The sequence below is a fragment of the Pezoporus occidentalis genome, unplaced genomic scaffold (assembly GCF_034315485.1).
Source record: "Pezoporus occidentalis ecotype Australia unplaced genomic scaffold, CSIRO_AGI_Poc_V1 ctg160, whole genome shotgun sequence".
NCBI classification, from domain to species: Eukaryota; Metazoa; Chordata; class Aves; order Psittaciformes; family Psittacidae; genus Pezoporus; species Pezoporus occidentalis.
Window position 1 is genome coordinate 1828171 of NW_026913426.1, and position 18531 is coordinate 1846701.

The following is an 18531-nucleotide window of genomic DNA, read 5'->3' on the forward strand; positions in this document are numbered from 1 at the left end:
TGGTCTTTTCTTTGGGCTACCCCTAACCACCAGGACGATGAGTTTTAGCACCCTGTTGGGAAATGCATCAGCTTTCTTACTCAGTGTTTTTCTGCAACAGTGCTAATATATCTGACCTTTCAATCCACTTAGCTAAATGATAACTTGAATTTTCTAATTACTCCAAGAGGTTTACAAAAAGGGCATAATATGAAGAAAGAACATTGGAGTGTCTCGAATACTGTTCACATCTCTTATTACCAGTAGATATTTTGGCTTGCAGCCTGGGAAATGCCAGTGAGGTGAATGAGTGTGTAACAGTCCAGACACAAAGCAACAAAAGATCAAGGTTTACTCTGGCAAATCTCATATGGAAATGTTATGGTTTGCACAGGGAGCAGCCTAGTCTGGCACACATGGTGCTCTCTGCTACCGCTACCACCCTTGAGAAGAACCGTGCTTGCCTAGGCCTGCAGAACTGCCGTGGTGAATATTTCAAGCTGCGCAGCAGCATGTACCCGAGGCTAGGATCTGCCCATAAATAACCCATCGCAAATAAGCAAAGGAATACTTCCTGGCTTCTTTAAGGACCTCCTGCACTAAGATGTCCCATTATTGCTACAACTTCATTTTCCAGGAAACTGTAAAACTGAAAGCCACTTACATGCCTGATTACATATTTCATTTGATGTCTGCTTGTATCGTAAGACATTAATGTGCTCGATGTTCTCTCTGCCTTGCTATGGTTGGGAACATTTCCTCATCTACATTTTTAGGCAGCGCTTGGCAAGGAGACCAGGCTGCACCACAGTGCTAGTAAGGCAGTGGGTAGAGGCAAAGAGCTAACCCAGGAAGAGTTTCAAGTCCTTGTGTATTTAGTGCTGAAGCTGCACAAAAGGATGCCCCTTATGGAGAAGCGCTCTGCTAAAGGGCTGATTTATATAATGTGAATTATATAAATATATAATATGATTATATAATAATTAAATTATATTTATGTGCATTATATAAATCACTGTGCAGGGTGACGCAGGTCAGGAGCCATCTTATATCTGGAGAAAGAACTTAACTACCAGCTCACAAACTGTGATCACAAAATGAGAGTGGCCAGAAGCTGCTGAATTTCCTTCTGTCCCTGGTCACAAGTCACCTGCTGCAGAGCAAGGATTCTAAGTAACACCAAAGCCACCAGGTCACTTGCACTTTCTTTTTGTGAAAATAGCCAGTTAAGATATTTCCTTTCTTGAAAATACCTGCCCAAGACTTGTAAAGAAGCAGGACAGAACCATCTTGAGTCTAAGCAAAGAAGAAAGTGTTTTACAAGTCACTGCAGGGGAAGACATGAACCTTTAGCTTTTTCAGTCCCCTCAGGGTGCCAGGCCTGGCTTCTCTTAAGAGATGATTCTATAGCTTTCCTTTCAGTTTTGTGTAAGAAAACCACCCTCACCCCCTAACAGTCAATTTGCAGACAGTCATTGTGGCCACAAATACACACAACTGTAGCAAAGCCATTTCCTGCAAATGCTCCAAGAGGCAGACTTAACCCATAGTGCATCAGGCAATTTTCACAGGCAATTAAGCAATTTTAATACTGTAGGAAATCAAATCTGGTTAGCTAATAGAATGGAGCTGGTTCCTGGCATTTTTCCTAAGAGCAATAGCTTTTCACTTTATCTACCCTTGCATCTTTAATGGTGTATTAAGACTCATTTATGGTTTCGGGCTGTATTTAGTAAAATTTAGTTGAGTCTTAGAAAACTCTGAAGTACTTCTAAGAGTAACCAACTTCAGTTCATTAAACAGCTATAGTGTAATTTACAACAGGAGAGCTCAGCTCTTCACATTTACCTGACAGTCATTCTCCTTGGAGCCATCCCAACTACAGCACCTATCAGAAAGCTATTCTTAAAAGAAAGGACAGATGCATCAAATCACCTCCAGTTCTGGTGTGCTGTGAAGTTTGAGATCTACAGCTATGAGCTTAGCTCATTAAGACTTTGAGGTTTTGTGTAGTGCTTGACTGAAATTCTCATGTGTTAAGTGTTGGTGTATGTTACAAATCCTGGTGTATGGCAAACTCCCTATATGACTGCAATATCTGCCTCTTACCCCATACGGGATCTTCAGGGCAAAGCTGGTACAATACTATCCTCAGCTATGGGACTGAAATTAGATTTTAAAGTTAGTTAAAACACATGGCCAAAACTCAGCACTGTTTTTTTGAGAAATATGGTTTTTTGGAGCCTCTGACTGAAACCGTAAAGGCAAATTCAAAATAAATCTCCAGTTTCCATTTCCTGCTTTGGAAAACTTGGTTTTGAAAAGAAACCCCATTAAATTTCACCCTGTATTATTTTCATATGATTTCAAAGCCAGATAACCTGTCACAGTCAGAGCTTCCACAACAGCCAACTTCCCTTTCTGACATTTCTTTAAAGCTTGGGACAAATCTGCATTCTTGGAATTTCCATCAAAATTGCTTGGAACTCACAGAGACATGCATCTACTTTTCAACTTTTATCTGCTCACATAAAGACTGCTTCTAGAAGCTTTCCAGTCAGCTGCAGTGATTAGATGCCTAAAGATCCAGGGAAGCAGAGACAGAATATAAAGGCACAGAACAATCTGTGTTACTGTTTTGAAGATTCAAAGGCTGCTATTGCTGCAGGTGGGAGAGTGTATAACAACTGCTCTTCTTTCACAGCACTAATGAATACGAAGGAGCTCCTACAACCTTCATTTTCAAATACGGTAACAGAGCATAACTTCAATTTCCTTATAACTTCTACAAGATGAGGAAAAGACGCTCTTGCTCCAGGAGGAGAACAGCTATATAAAGCACCAAGATTTGTTATTGCAGAAATGCTCTGTGCTCATGTGGCTCAGGCTCTCCCATCATGAAAGCCATTACGATCCAATTAGTACACAGTGCTCAGTGGTTTTCATGCTTAAAATCAGCTATAAAGTCATAGTATATTTGCCTTTATGTTTTAATTCTGTATTGATTTTGTTTGTGCTGCACCACCAAGGTCAGTAGGGGGAGCTCACCTTTTATCTGTCAGGGTTCGGTTTGCTTTTAAGCGAATATCAAAGCAGGGAGATTATCAAAAAGACAACAGAAATCTTAAAATAGAAGGAACAGGTCATACTTAATTAGATCCTGTTAACCATACCAAGAGCATGGCCTGCAAACACGTCTGACTGTGGAACAGCCTGCACAGCATATTAGAAACAACAGCTCCACTCAAACCTCTATTACAAGTGCCAGAAAGCATTTACTGGATCAGTACAATAAATTCAGTACAGCAAAAATAGTCATTGACTCCACTGAGCAAACAGTAATGGATCCCACACTGACCCTGCTGAAATCAATGGGAATTAAGCTTTTAAGTGGTGATGTGGCTGCTCTCAGAATCTCTGAGCAGTGTCACTTCTTGGGCTATACTGGCTTTGACTAGGTAAGAGGGTACAGGTGTTACTTCATGGCAATTGCTCTCCAGACAGATGCAGTTATTAGAAATAAAGCCATGCAGTGAGCAGACAGAGAGGGCAGCTTCAGCAGGAGTAAAACGTTCATATCCTGGCACTCCAATGAAATTGCTGCAAAGCTTTAACTTTGATGGCAGAGCCTGTCCCTGGCTCTGTCAGAGCCTAATTGCGTGGGGAAAGCAGGCTAGACAGCAGGACTCAGCACAGATGCTGAGGCAAAGTTCTTTAATCCACAAAGGACCAGCAAAAAGAAGCAAAGCTTTGCATAATTAGAAAGCACCCTGCCTATCCAGTATTCCACCCCACAGACACAATGGGAATGTGTTCCTCCAATACATTTCTCCCCTCTAACATAGATATCTCTGCTTACTTAAGTCTTCTCCCATCACTTCCAAAGGTTCCCCACTGATAGCGAGACTCCTCATCACAACCTTCCCCACAGCTCCTGCTACTCAGCAGTTGAAGAAGATTAATTGGCTTTTCCACCTGATAGTCCCAGCAGCTGCTGTGGAGGTACATGACTCATATGTCATGAAGTTTATCCAGCTCAGAAGCTCTGAGGAGGAGACAAGACTTGATGTCCACTTGTGAAGGAACACAATGCTTTTCATTTGTACCATACGGGACTGAACAATGCCCTGCTCTATGGAGGAGAAAGACTAAGCTGCAGATTTCACATCCAGGACTTGGGGTTCCTCCTTGCAGTGAGAACTGCTACCAACAGAGCAGACACTGAACACTCCAATGCTTGTGATTTTTTAAGGTTCTGACATTTAGGTTTTCACTAAGACCCATACTTGGATCTGAAATGCTCAAGTGACATCATGAGAGGTCAATTCTTCACCACTGAGATTTGAATCGACTGTTCTAGATGCTTCAAACCTCACAGTTAAAGAAATTCAAGGCACTGAACTACCAAAACCCCCATGATACTATATCACATCTGTGCAGCAAAAAATCTCTTCAGCATATTATAAAGACAAGCATCTATGAAACAAATTAATTTGAAGTCTCATAAATGAGAAATATGGTGAGGCATTAGGATAGTAAAGCATGAGTCTGAACAATTGGCTTCCAGTACTATGAATAACACAGCTTCATATTCCATTACTAGAAAAAAAAACACTGGACTTATAGTAGATCTCATTTTGCTCTATTAATCTGATTGCCCCAAGCAACCGCAATAGGCTGAGATGTCAAAGAATCATATTTACAATCTGTTGCTGCCAAGACAAATTGCTTTTGTTTGATAATACGCCTGTTGCTACCCCTGGGACGTGGCTGCACTGTAAAGTGAGAGGTACCAACACGGTGGAGGCTTTCTATTGTGAAAGGCCGCCATATCCTTTCCGAACTTTAATGCAACCAACTTCATTTTAGCTGGCAGCTAAAGATCAATAAAACTGGCATGCAGAGAGGTAAGCACAGAACCACTTCTTCTAAAGGGGTGCTCAGAAAGCATGCCTAACAGTGTCTTATCAGAATCAGATACAACTGTTCCTGTGATGACACACGCTTGGCACTGACACTGTAAGTGCTGACAATGCTAATGATGTGCTAAGAGAGCTCGAGGTGATGCTGCAGAACGGGACGGTTTCTCTCTTATCCACTTACATATACATACTAATAATCATCAAGCATTTGATGCCTACAGTATGTTCCATATAAGGCCTTTAAGCTATTCACAATCATGGGGTACAAGGTACTGCAGAGAGTTTGATTCAGTCATAACTTTGCAGGACTAGACTTTAGGATATGACTACATGAATCAGTTTGCACAAGGTGAGAAAGGATGAGGACTCTTAAGGCTCCTTCACTGGGGATACTGGCACAGAGATGTTCTTCTGGGTCACGTCCATCCCTTCCTGATCGTATTTTGTGCACTTGTGCAGACTGTGAATCACAGAGGATTACCAGATGATTTACAGAGCTAGTGTTTTATTTAACCCAGAACTCAGTTTGCTACATGAGTAGGAAGTGTCTGAACAGTAACATATAAACTTTCCTTCTGGGCTTTCTATTGCCTTCTCCTCCAACACATCAGTGTCACCTTGGAAGGTGTCTCCATGAACATGGACTGGGAGCACCTTCTCACTGTAATTTTACATAATTATACACTTCAGTCCTTGGCTGCCATAAACTTTAATTAAAATTGCTGTGGTGTTATGTTCTTGCATTATTATGGCTTCATAATCATCTCACATTGTAGATGACTTTCCAGAGGCTTCCCCTGGAATCACACTATCATCACTGTGACATTCTCCCTGTCCCTGAAGTAAAGGCTCTGGGCTGTGACAGCACTTCGGCATTTTACTAAGGACATACTACGTGTCTGGAAAAGGACAGGCTGCATTGTTTTGCTCTGGGAAACTAGAAAAGTAATCAGCAGAAAAACAGCTAAAGTCCCTCTTCACTGCTTGCTTCATTACGCTTTGGGCTAAGCTGTTAAGCTTAAAAATGTCCACGTCTTCTGTCAAGGACTCTGTTTCCTTTCAAAGGAGATGGTTTGATCCACCTCATCTCTATCTGCAGGGCTTGCAGAGCCAACCTGTAATTAACCTTCTTCACTCCAATACATGTCTGCAAGTACTTCAAAAACATGACTCAACTATACCTTGCAGATACCTCAAGAAGAGTATAACAGTCTTCAATTCCCTATTAGAGAAACTAAAGCCTCAGGGCTCTGTAACTTCCTTTGGTAAATCAACAGCAGAACCAGATGAGAACCCGGACATACCAGACTTTGGCACTAGCTGCTAACCAAAAAGCTTCTCTTTCTTCAGCTACATTTAAATCACATTTGTTCTGAAGAAACAAATGGTAAACCAAGACTCAACAATGAAACAATGCTGCAGGAACTCCAGCACTGCTCACCAATGACACATGAGATACACAGAAAGAAAAATACACTGGCTCTGTTCCCAGAGTTACCCTACAAATAACCACAGTCAAAAGAGAGGATGTCTTTGATCATCACATTTTCTGCAACCAGAGAAACATGACTGGAACTGAAGTGGATTATTTTTAAGAAATATGTACATACCTTTGATAGCAAAAACTCCGTGACAGAAGTCCTTGAAATTGATTCTTCCCAAATCATTTGGGTCCAAGTACTTCGCCAGTTTTTCCACCTAAAGGAAAAGATCATAAAATACGTGTTGAGCTTGGTGTATCATCTGGTGCTCAGTTGGTCTGTACCTTCTACAGAAGACCCCAAATGGAAGAACACCTGTAACATTCACTTGAATCAGCTAACAAATCCTTCTGCAAAGAGAAATCACAATTTACAGTTGCATCACCTGGTGCTGAGTAAGGTGAATGCTCTGACCAAAATTTCTGCAGATGGGACATATTAATACTCTTTTTTGTGGATCTCAAGAACTTAACAAGGAGGGAATCTGTGACCCAGCCTCTCATCTTAAAGTACAGAATCTCCTTCCCTAGGAGCCCTTCCTGTGTATGCAGCTCATAGGAACTTCAAACCTTAGTGATCTCCATCCCCCTCATCGAAAGTTATTGGGAAAGGAGAAAGGACAAAAACGTGCACAACCCACAGGAGCCTCATTCCCTGAAGAATCCAGACTAGAGAACACTCCCTGGGCACTTGGGATCAAACAAACCTTCCTTGCCACAGCACAGAATACGAGGTTTATACAGGGAATTAGAAATTAACAGCACAAAAAGCTTCGTGTGATAAGACAGAGAATGGTTCTGTTCAGTACATTATGCAAACAAGCAATGTACTTATTGCTTATCATTTCAGCTTCACAGTTTAGCCTTTCTGATCAACTACTTACCATAAATGAGATTACACTGAATTTAAACACAGGCACCAAACTGGCATTTGCCCTGAAGAAGGTCTGGCAGATTTTTTGGGGGAGTTTTGGGGAAGGGAGAGTAAAGCAGTCTCGACTGGAGAGGCTGTTGTGTGTTGTGCTGTCTAGAATAAAGGGATAGAGAAACAAGTAGCTGAAGAATAAGGAGAGAGGCAGAACAGTCCAGGAGGCGGGCACAGTGCTGGTGCACTCCAGCTGGCTGCTCTCTGTGACAAATACACTGCATGACACTGTGTAAGTCCCCTTGTGTCCCTGTGCCTTTGCCTGATGCATGTAGCAGGTACCCACACTGAGGCAGAGGCAGCCTCTTGCTCCTCATAAGCTACAGCACAACTCTGACCTTGATCCGGGCCCTCCAGGCACCCCGGAGTATAAACAAGATGACTGCAGGAGGCAGGCACGTAGGATGCTGCACAATCCTGGTGACTACAATGTGAGCTCAGATCTGTCAGTCTGAGCAGCAACAAAAGCCCAGCTGGAAAGATATGCAGCAAATGAATCCAGATGACCCAGTTTCTCAATTTTCTGGTGTGGTTTTTTCACACTCTAGCAAACCCCCAGCAGTTTCTTAAAGCCCTGCAGATAATGCACTAATGTCTGCTCATGACACTTCTTCCCTCAGATTCTCTCAGTGCTTATAAATTCCCCCTGTGCCAACAAAATGCCATGATCAGCCAAAGGCCTTATCTGGAATGAGCAAATCTGGATGACAAAATGACAGGATTTTTACTCACACACACAATTCTGTGTTGAACGAGAGAGGAATAATTTGATCCTTATACTGAATGCTTTCCCCTCTCCTTTTCGTAGGAACAACAAAATCAGCTCATGTATGCAGGGCAAATGAGGAGCTGTGGGGTGAGAGTAGAGCCCATGACAAGTTAGAAATATGGAAACTTTCTTATTGCAGAAGGCTTCAACAGCTCAAGTCCTGCAAGCCGGGCAGCAGAGCCCAGATGTCAGCTATCATGAGACTCAGGATCAAATTCTACATCTGGTATCACAAGGGATTACTGCAGCCCCACTAATTTATAGCAGCAGAAGCCATGTTTCTGTTTCACAAGACACAGCCACTCTACCAAAGACTGTAGTGTGCATTTAATGCACACAGACTAGCTGAAAATCCTTACTGAAACCAATTAAATAGAGACATGCTTGATACGGAAAAGCTGGGTCAGTGTTATCCCTGCTCACCTTCACTAACAGATATGTTACAGGAAGATGAAGCAGAGGTGGCAGAAATGCTTTTGTTCAAACTGGTTTTGGGTGTATTTAAAGCCATATAATCAAGCTGGCCACTGAGGCTGGAAGCAGCAAGATTTTACAGCTGAAAAATGTCCTTACTAAGAATGTATAGTAGCTTAAATACATGGCAGACGTGTCACCTCATGTAACTCAGCCTGGCTCCAGAGGCTTTGGTGAAGACCTTGGAGTGGCCACTAGCTGAGCAGCCATCCCCTCATGGATACTGTAATCAGGCACTGTAATCTCTGTTACAAGATCAGCCTGTAACTCTCTGACAAACAGCAAGCTCCCTTCATTGTCATGTAAGCAAATACTATTTCAGATGCTTGCAGGGTTGTCTTAAAGAACCCCATTTCCTGTAGGTCTTTTGCTAAAAGGCAACAAATTGTGTTTCAGGTTTTAATGCACAGATTCCTGCAGTCAGATAGGAAGCCTCTACACTATTTAATATTGTGCTCTAACACAGTAGTGTCACTGGGTGCTCCCAGTGAACCTGGCACATTGAGTTTATTTCTCAAAGGTGATGCAAGGATTTCAGTTTACCAGGTGCTCAGCCACATATAATTACATTTAAAAAAATCAAATTAAATCAGATGTTATATGCCTGAGGGTATGTATTAGGGAGGAAGAGAGAATATGTTCACATTGAGGTATAAGCAACGTCTTAACAGTAAATGAAATTATCACCTGAGCAAAGTGCTTCAGCCTCCAGTTTCCTCTAAATCTAATTTTGCAGGTTTTCAATTAGATTTTAGAATGCAAATAACTGACATCAGTGCAGGACATGAGGATTTACAGAACAACCTGATGCAATTAATGACACTAGGGCTCATATCTTCAGCCAGTGCTCCCAGCCCAGGTCATGGGCTACAATGATTTTGATCAACTAGATAGGTTTAGGTGGACACTTGCATAGAGTTTGTGCATTGATATACACACATGGATTGTAAATAATATATTTGCACATATTTGCACAGTTTCATGCCTGTAGTGCACTTGGCTATGTATTTTTACCAGGCAAGAAGCTCTTTCAGACCGAAGACATTACTTAAAGTTAAGCTCAATTTCAAGCTGTGGCCAAATAAACTATGTCATCACAGCTACCCCTAAATCTTCTCTCCTGTCTATACTGTCAACCATCCTTCTGCTCCACTTTGTAATGTCCTACCCTCCTCCTTCTCAGAAAGGGTTGACTCTCAGGAATTAATCAGAATTTGTAACATTTATTTATTGCCTTGGAGAATGTTAAGGGCTTGTCAGCCTCAGTGCCAGGCAGTCAGCAGCCCTGGGCTTGCAGCTCTGGCAGCCTGCTAGCACATGAGGAAGCAGCAGCCTTTCAGCCCCATCAATGCATATAAGAGCTCAATATTATAAGCCATCACAATGACCTAGAGACAGTGCTTTGGGCTAGGGATAAACGCTTCTCCCTTCATTGGTGCACAGAGCAGTCCCCCACCATGTGGGACAGCACAAACAGGATCTGGATTACACACCAGTTCTTTATTGTAGGACAGAAAAAGTTAGCTGCAGGCTCAATAATCAAGGTGGTTCTTTTGGCAGCTGCAAGGGACTCACTCCTGAATCCTTCAGTAGACACCCAGTAGTCCCAGAGAGAAGACATAAATCATTTTTGCTTTGAGAAACAATCAGAGAAAACCAAACCCTGTGTCTATTGTTTAACGTGCTTGGATGAACAGATGTTTATCCTTTCAATGGAAGCATATTTCTCCATTGTAATAACAGGTCACTTCAGCCAAAGCATCTGCCTTCTCTCTGTTGGGCTTCCCAGCTATAAGGCTGCGCTGCAAAGAGGTGTTTCTGACACACAGAAGTAGGCTAGGAACACTTTAAAGAGTCTCTACAGTGAAAAGAAAGAGACAAAGTTCAGTGCAAAGAAACAATTTTGAAATCAAAACTGATCAATGCAGACATGCACATGAATGAGCAGGAATTAGGAGTACAAAACAGTGGACAACAAAGTGAGGCAGTGTGAAAGGTCCCCTCCTACCTCCTCCATCCACATGAGAGCACAGCTGTGTAAGCAGTACCTCGGAGCACGACCATACGCTCTACAGGACCAGGCATCTGAATGACTGTTAGGAGAAGGGAAAGTATTTTTGTGGCAGAGGGAGTGCAGAAAGAGGAGGGAAGAGGCCAGTGACTGGCAAACCTTGGAAGAGATTTATTGAAACTGATCTTTTCTTGCAAGGGAGCTCAATCCAGGGGTACCTCTCAGCCAAGGAACCCTCTCAGGATCCTGGCCATCGCTTGTGCTGATGCTGCCAAAAGAATTAGGTATTTTTTAATAGTAAAGATTTTCTGACTGGACCTGAATCCTGCTCCCATTTCCAGGCAAGGAGAAACTCAGATTTCTACTGACCTCACTTAATTTTCTTCAAAAACTGACCAGCACTGAAGAGATCTTGTTAACACAAAACAGACCCGTTAGATCTGGATGTAGTTCAGTTCTGAGGGACCCCACACTGGCTCCTCATGCTGCAATCTTACAGCAGGATCCATGTCACAGCCAGAAGATGCCATTTGAAATAAACAACTCGTCTCAGCAGTTCACCTTCATACTGCAGGAGTCTGTGAGCACGTCTCACCCTGAAGTGCAAGCAGGGAACATCTGGGATCTGTGAGGACGGCAAGACAAGAACTTGCAGGAAAGGTGCTGGTGTGCTGCAGCAGCGATGTTTGCACAGGATCTCCTGAAGCAGACGCATTTGTGAGAAACCTCAAAAAACAGCAAGAGGAGATTAAATATGTTAATGCTGCAGGGTGGAATTAGAGATGTGCCATATGAGAGATGCACAGGCTAATGGGTGCTCAGGAGACCTATTAGTGTGGGATACCAGTGTCTCTGTTGGAATTTGGTAGGATTAGTCCTTCTCTGAAGCTATTTGGTGTTTGCATGCACAGACTGGAAGCAAATATAAAACCATGATGATGACATTTGCAGATGACAGGTTGATAAATAACAACAATGCCGACAGTCTCACACTCCTCTGAATAGCTTTGCAAGTGAAGCCCATACAGACAGAATATGTTTTAAGCACAGCCAGGCAATGTCACAAACCAGAAAAGAATACAAAAGAGAAGGAAAAGAAGTAGCAGATTTACTGAGATGAGGGCTGTCATTTAATGAGCTGGGATTTATAGATTCAGGGGAGAGGAGTACAGCTTCTCTGTAATGTTCTGGCAATTCTGGGAAGCAGAGCAAGATGAGGGGATTTATTTTACATTGCATTAGAGAAACCAATGCTAACACAGTTGTGGTACCCACTTCCATAAGAGATGGTGAAGACCCAGACAGGTTGCAGAGAACTGACATAATATTCACGTGCTATGGAAACAGCTTATGCAGCCAGACTTCGTTTTCTCTGTTTGATTTGGCAAGAGGGAGACCGAGTGGCAATATGCATCTTCTTTCAAATATGAACTAAGTCCATGGAGCCCTGATCCAACGGGAGAAAAATATCCCCCAGTTACCCAGGTGAAGAAAAAAAAGTCCATGACACAGCATTTTGCTGAGTGTGTGAAATTGCATCAATGAATTGTAAAGCCACAGAAAGGAAGAGGTGGTTTCAGAGGCACTGCAGGTGGTTGAGTGCATTCAAAGGAAGAAGGGAAGCTTCTAGTGTTCATGTGTTATTAATGACCTGCATAAGCACTACCTTCACTCAGGTGGGTGACAGATGGTGAATGCATTGAGCTACTGAAGCAGGAATGACAGAGCACTGCAGATCTGCAGCACACGTGAGGTCAGCTCATGTCCCTGCTATCCTTCAGGAATGCAAGGGCAGCAAGTGCTCCACATCTGCTGGGACACACCTGCCTGTTCCAGTTGGAGAAGCTTTGAAGCACTTCACAGAAGTGACAAACAGGGTACGAGGGCAGTTATTGCCTCTTCCAAGCTCATGGGAGTGATGAGGGCAGGAGCTATAGGATTCATATCACAGCCTCTGAGGCAGAATGGTTTTACTGTCTAGACCAAGATTCATGCTGCTGGGGAAAGAGACGGTATTCACTGACCACGGGACTGTGTCATGGGGGTCAGAGCTGCAAGTTTATCTGTGGCATGCAGTTACCAGCAAATGACTTCATCTATTTTGGCTTCCTTCTTTAAAATGGCTATGGCTATACTTAAACTGCATCAGAAGGGCACTGTAAAGGTGATGATACCACAGAAAACAATGGAGTCTGCACCAAGCTGTTCCATGCTGTAGGCTATTGGTTTTTTACCTTGTCTCACTTGCCCTCCATAGTCTGCCTTCTAGTTTTTCAGCACAACGGAGAGGTGTCTGTCACCTCTTCATACATCTGCTTGACTCTACATGGAACACCAGACACACGAATGATTTGGCCTGATACAATACACAGGTATTACTAAACTCTACTGTATTGTAATGAAACTTGACCCACTGGGCAGACCCTTATCATCATCTTGTTTGCTTATCCTGTCAAATAGCATTTTATTATCTTCTGAGAGTAAAAGACTGAGCCATACAGTACTGCACAGAGAACAGAACGCATTAGGGATGGATTTGTTTCAAGCACTCTAATACACGAATAAGTTATTAAGAGAACATTATGCTCCATGATCCTCAATGAACGTGAGTGTAACAAGCAGTGCCAGGAAAATTGATGCTACAATTTCTGTTCTCTGTTGAGAAATCACTTGCAGTCTTTAATACACATGATGACACAAGCCTAGTTTGGGATAACAACAAACACAATTCTTGCCATATTTCATACCCAGGTGTGGAAGTTAGCAACTTTACAGCTGAGACCCAGAAGTTATTACACCTAAGGAACTCCTTCCCTTACAGCATACAGCTCCTGGTTAACCTCTCTATTATAGAACAAAACATTTTATGACCACAGAGAAGCACCAAAAAATTTGGAAATTAACAATGTGAACCACTCTTAATCTGATCATTGCCTGGGATTCAGAAGTTTCCAGAACTTCCTCAGAGCACACATTCCAAAGACTGTTCACAGTGACAGAAACTACTTTGCCCCATCCTAACTGCAAGCCAGAAACCACCAAATTCCCTATGAGTTTCAACTCTGCAGTCTACACTTTTGGATGCATCAATTGCTTATACAGACTATACCCCTAGAACAGTATTTCTCATATATTTTGTCCCTCCTAATGTAAAGTAGCAGCTGACAATGAGCAAGCACCAAAATCATAAGACCAGCATCTCTCTACAGACTCCCCCACCACCCTCTATGTAAGAACCTCTCATTTAAAGGTACTTAAACAGAGCTGATTTGAACAGGATTCCATTTCCCTCCTTCCGTCTGATGCTATGTTGCAAAACAAGACATTTGGCTGGGCCCACCAATCTTACAACAGTCTATGGGGAATCCCACACAGTCTGGAATACCATGGGAACAGAGAGAAAGGTTAAAAATATGCCAAAGCCATCTGTTCACTCTACAGTGATTTGCGTGTGTTGCTCTGGAAACAAAGGGTTAACATGTAGAACTGTTTTTCTAAAACCACTGATTCACTCACTTGCTAAAATAAGCAGAGCTGCATTAACACCTTCTCCTCCATTGCCACCAGAACTGAAACCAAGGCTTCCTGGGAAACAAGGCTGTTAGTAAAAGCTGTGGCAAGCTGAAATGAAGCACAGCCCATTATTGTCTCATTCATTAGCATAAGTCAAATATGGCATTAAATAGTCCAGATCTCAAGAGACGCAGCTGGCAGTTGGTCATGTGGGTGCAGTATGTTATACCTTTAAACAACAGGAAGGAAAATATTTGGGTAACATCAGGCTTATCTAAAAGTGATGCAGCACGGATTCATTTTCAGGCAAAATTTTCTTCCTCTTGGCAGCTTGCATTGTGTGAGACCGTGATTGTTCTCATCCATACAAAGGGAACTTACACAGAACAAAGCTTTTCATGACCTTCAGTTGTGAGATGTCAGCCAAATGGGATCTGCTCTAGAAATAATTATCATTTTTGAGATAAAACTGGGGGGAGAGGTGGGCACACAGTGCCATTCATTAGCCAGCACCTTCTCAGCACCTTCCTTGCTGACACATCTGCAGTCAGGTTTTAATTGAGGTGTTATCACATGCGAAGAACAAACAAAATACCGAAGACCAGCAGCAAGAGGCTGGAGAGGGTGGGGGGAACAAAGCAAGTCTGAACTGTAACTGGTAGGTAGGCCACAGCATGCAGCTCAGACATCCCCTATACCACTGAAAACACAGTGCCTAAAGCCAAAGGAAAGCTGCAAAAAGAAAACCACCAAAGCAGAGCCTAAAGCTGGTACAAGTGTGCTCCAGGCTTGTGCTGAAATCCAGGCAGTGAGTGAACTGCTTGGCTTAAGTAAAATCAACACCAGACAGTTTTCTGCCAGCCATACGATGCCAGTTCGTTTATCTCTCATTCACAGGACAAAACCATGGCTAAGTGCAATGGCAGACTCCTGAGATGCGGTATCACTCAGTTCTGTCAGCATCAAACTTACAGGTTGGAGTTCAAGCCTCAAAGATAGGAAGCAAGTGTTTCACTTAGTCACTTCTCTTGACTGTGTGCTTTCGCTGTTACTTTCCCTCCTCGATGTGTAAAACTAACCAGGCAATAGCAACCAGAACACAGCCCAGTGTTTCACACACAACATCTACGTTCAAATACAATTTAGACTGTGGTCTGAGAGGCAGCCAGACACCGGCACAATTTGAACATCCACAGTTCTAACCCTGTCTCCTGATACCAGTTTTGAACCCAGCTGCCAGAAGGGAATGTGCTCAGCTTTTGTCATGCTCACAGATACAGAGGATGAAATGCAGGTCTTGAGATCCGATCTCAAATGCAAACGCCTGATCAGGAGTCCTGAAATTAAAATGAATGAAAGAAATTTCATGGCAAATTAATGCTCTGACACAAATCCTGAGAGGAATGAGTACTGGATGCATTCAGCAAAGGGAGACACACGTTAGTTGAGATGACAAACATCAGGCAGAAAGGTATAATTAAAGGAAAAAACTTCCACTTAGTTGAAGAGAAAGATGCTTAACCTTTCAGAAGAGTGTGGCTGGGACATAACATCCTTCCCCAAAGAAACAGAGGAAGCAATGTGCAGTACCACTCACTATGGTGGGATAATTATCGAGTCTGGAATGAGGTTGACAGGTTTGAGCAGCAGCTGACTCCTCTGACGTCAGGATAAGGGAAGCACAGAGAAGCAGGCTATGGCAGCGGTGCCACAGCAGGAGTCAGGACTGCTAATGCTGAGAGAGGATAGAAATGACCCCCATCAAGAGCTACCAGGGGCTGACGGAAGGAGGGAGTCCTTGCTGCATCAGCTTGCACAAGCAGACAGATTCCTGACCAGGGCACTCACAGCCAGCAGAGTTAATCTAATTCCCCTGTGCCTTGTTGGAACTGCCAGCTCCAGGCAATGTAATAGCCCAGAAGCCTCCTCATTCCTCCCGTTCCTGTGTCCTGAACAATTCCCTCATACAGAAATGGATCATTCAAACTGCAAAGAGGAAACCTTCACTGCACAAAATCATATGGAGAAACCCACATTGCTCTTTGATCTACACTGGGAAAGACATTAGAAGGAATGATAATTAGCTGGCATTTTTGTGTGGAAAGGGATAGATGAGATACAAACCCAGTGTGCATAGAAAATGCACGTTCTTACCAGCCTTAGAAGCCATACAAGGGTGCTTCATTTACAGTTCTACCTGTACTCTGCATCCTCATTAGCTATTACAGCCTGGTTGATATTAATAGTTAAGGGTTAGAAGGCTGAATGGAAGAAAGATCCAAAGCCCAACACAAAGAGAAAGGAAATAAAGGTGTACAGCTCTGATGGAATTGTACTTTTGTGTTTTAGAAATATGCCCAATTCAACTGTTATCACTTAGTGTTGGTATTCTAAGAATCTCAGTGAGGGACTGGACCCAGTATTCTCAGCTCACTGTACACACTATTGAAAAGATACCTGATGCAAAGGTAATTTTCTCTGCTGGCATGTGATTTTACCTTCTCTTTCATTCAGAAACAGATGGTCTGTAAAGAGTGCTGGGCCCAGGGACTAAGAATGGCAGACTCTGAAACAGAGATTTAGCTGATGGAAAATCCCTACTCTCCTGAGCAGAAATATGAGCTGGACTGTGGCATCACAGCATATGGAATCTGAGTATTTGCGTGTATGTGTGCCCCTTGGTCAGTGTGCACCGGGTGTGCATCATCCCACGGAGGACACCAGCTGGCTACAGCACCTTGCTTTTTAGCTGAACAGACACACCACCCCACCCAACGTTCCTGTGTACACAAGGGACCAAGCCACACACCAGCACCAATAACCAGCAGTAACAATACAGCACTCCACAAGACAAAGATTCGTCTGCTCCTCACTAGTCCCGTACTCCCCCTACCCTTTGGTCCACACCAGGAAAGTTAAGTGGTTCTGTGATGACTTCCATCAGCTGAACAATTGCATCTCACAGGCTCAGGTAAGCAGGTCACTGTTGCCAGTCCAGCCGTCAAGCAAGACAACAATCATTACAGAGGCATGTCTGTCCAGCTGTACACAGGACTGTGACTGTTCGTGCCTGTAGCACAGCACAGAAGCCCTCAGGGCTGTTCCTGTTGTACCAAATGGTTTCCACCTAAAGCCTTTTCAGAAGTTAACTGGTTTGGTCTTGCTCATTTCTACTACTGCCTTTTTCAACCAGTTTGTAATAGGGACATAAGCTTTCATTTCTATCAATGTGTATGTATTAGCTTTCAGTGGTATATGTTGGTGTATTTTTTACATCTCTTGATGCTTTGTCTATCAATATGTGAATCCATTTTCCCCCACAAGCTTGTCCAGAAGGAAGTCATTTTTATTTTTCCAGCTACATTCCCTGCAGGTATTATGACAACACATCACCACAGGGCTCCAGACAGTGAAAATTAATTGCTTGGAAAGCAAAACCAACTAACCCTTTTATTGGGAAAACAGTTCAGAGTGAATCAGGAGAGCTTCTCCTGAGATGGACCCCCAGAAATAAGGTAAGAATTGGTCAGTGGGACTCAAATTATTACCTCCAGTATAGAACATCTCCCACCCACTGCCAGACTATTTGCAGTTCTGCTTTGGAGCATCTATACAAGAGGAGAGAGGACTAGTTTATCCTTTTCACCACACCTCACCCCAACTCCAGGTATAATACATATAGTAAAACTTTATTTCTGAACTAGCTGAGTCAATTTAAAAATCAGAGTAGGTGCTCACACACCCTTCTTGGCCTTTCAGTTCACCAGCTCTTCTTCACTTCACAGCTACCAGTTGAAGTGTTCTTAACAATTTAGTGATCCCCTGTGAGATCCCTAAATAGGCAAAAGACTGATTTCTGTGTATTTGCCAGTCCTTCCACACTGCAACTTCTCTCACTCAGAGCTGCTGCTGCTGCTTTCTCTCAACCCGCCAAAACTGTCCTTGTATCTATTCTCCTCCAAATAAAGATGTCTTGTTGGAGCGACAATCAAGAGGATGTGAGAAGCCAGTCCACTGCTAATAACTGGGCACGTACCAGCCACAAGAAACCACAGGTTACTCCTCATGTGTTTCCAGGGGCACAGTTTCTGATGTGTGTTATCTGCAAGTGTGCAGAAGATACTTGTTACAGTAACATGAACGCAATTTACCCTTCAGTGATAAGGCTCAGCAAAGCCCTGTAGCAAAGGTAGATGTATGAAACATGAGGTGGGATGCTGATAGTCTGAAAGAACAAAAGGAGCCTTCTCAGAACACCTTTCACTTGGACCAGCTCAATAAAGGAATTCTCACTGTCCAGTGTATAGTCAGTTTCCTTACCATGGAGTAAAGTAGATAGTTTCCTGGTTTGTAACATCTGAGTTAAACAGCCAGATGTTTTACATCTGCGTAGCAAAGACAGTGTCTGTCTGACACTGCTGATTGTGGCTGTACCTCACCTGCAGACTGACCTGCTCA

General features: G+C 43.0%; 1 protein-coding gene across 3 annotated transcripts in view; it reads right to left on the reverse strand.

The window, feature by feature from the left end:
- RAB11FIP4 (RAB11 family interacting protein 4) overlaps nt 1–18531 on the reverse strand; it is a 114099-nt gene that overhangs the window by 70527 nt on the left and 25041 nt on the right. For all 3 annotated transcript variants that reach the window (XM_062612674.1, XM_062612673.1, XM_062612678.1), the window contains exon 2: nt 6512–6599. In XM_062612674.1, coding sequence (XP_062468658.1) covers nt 6512–6599 — 88 coding nt within the window. The remainder of the gene's footprint in view (nt 1–6511; nt 6600–18531) is intronic.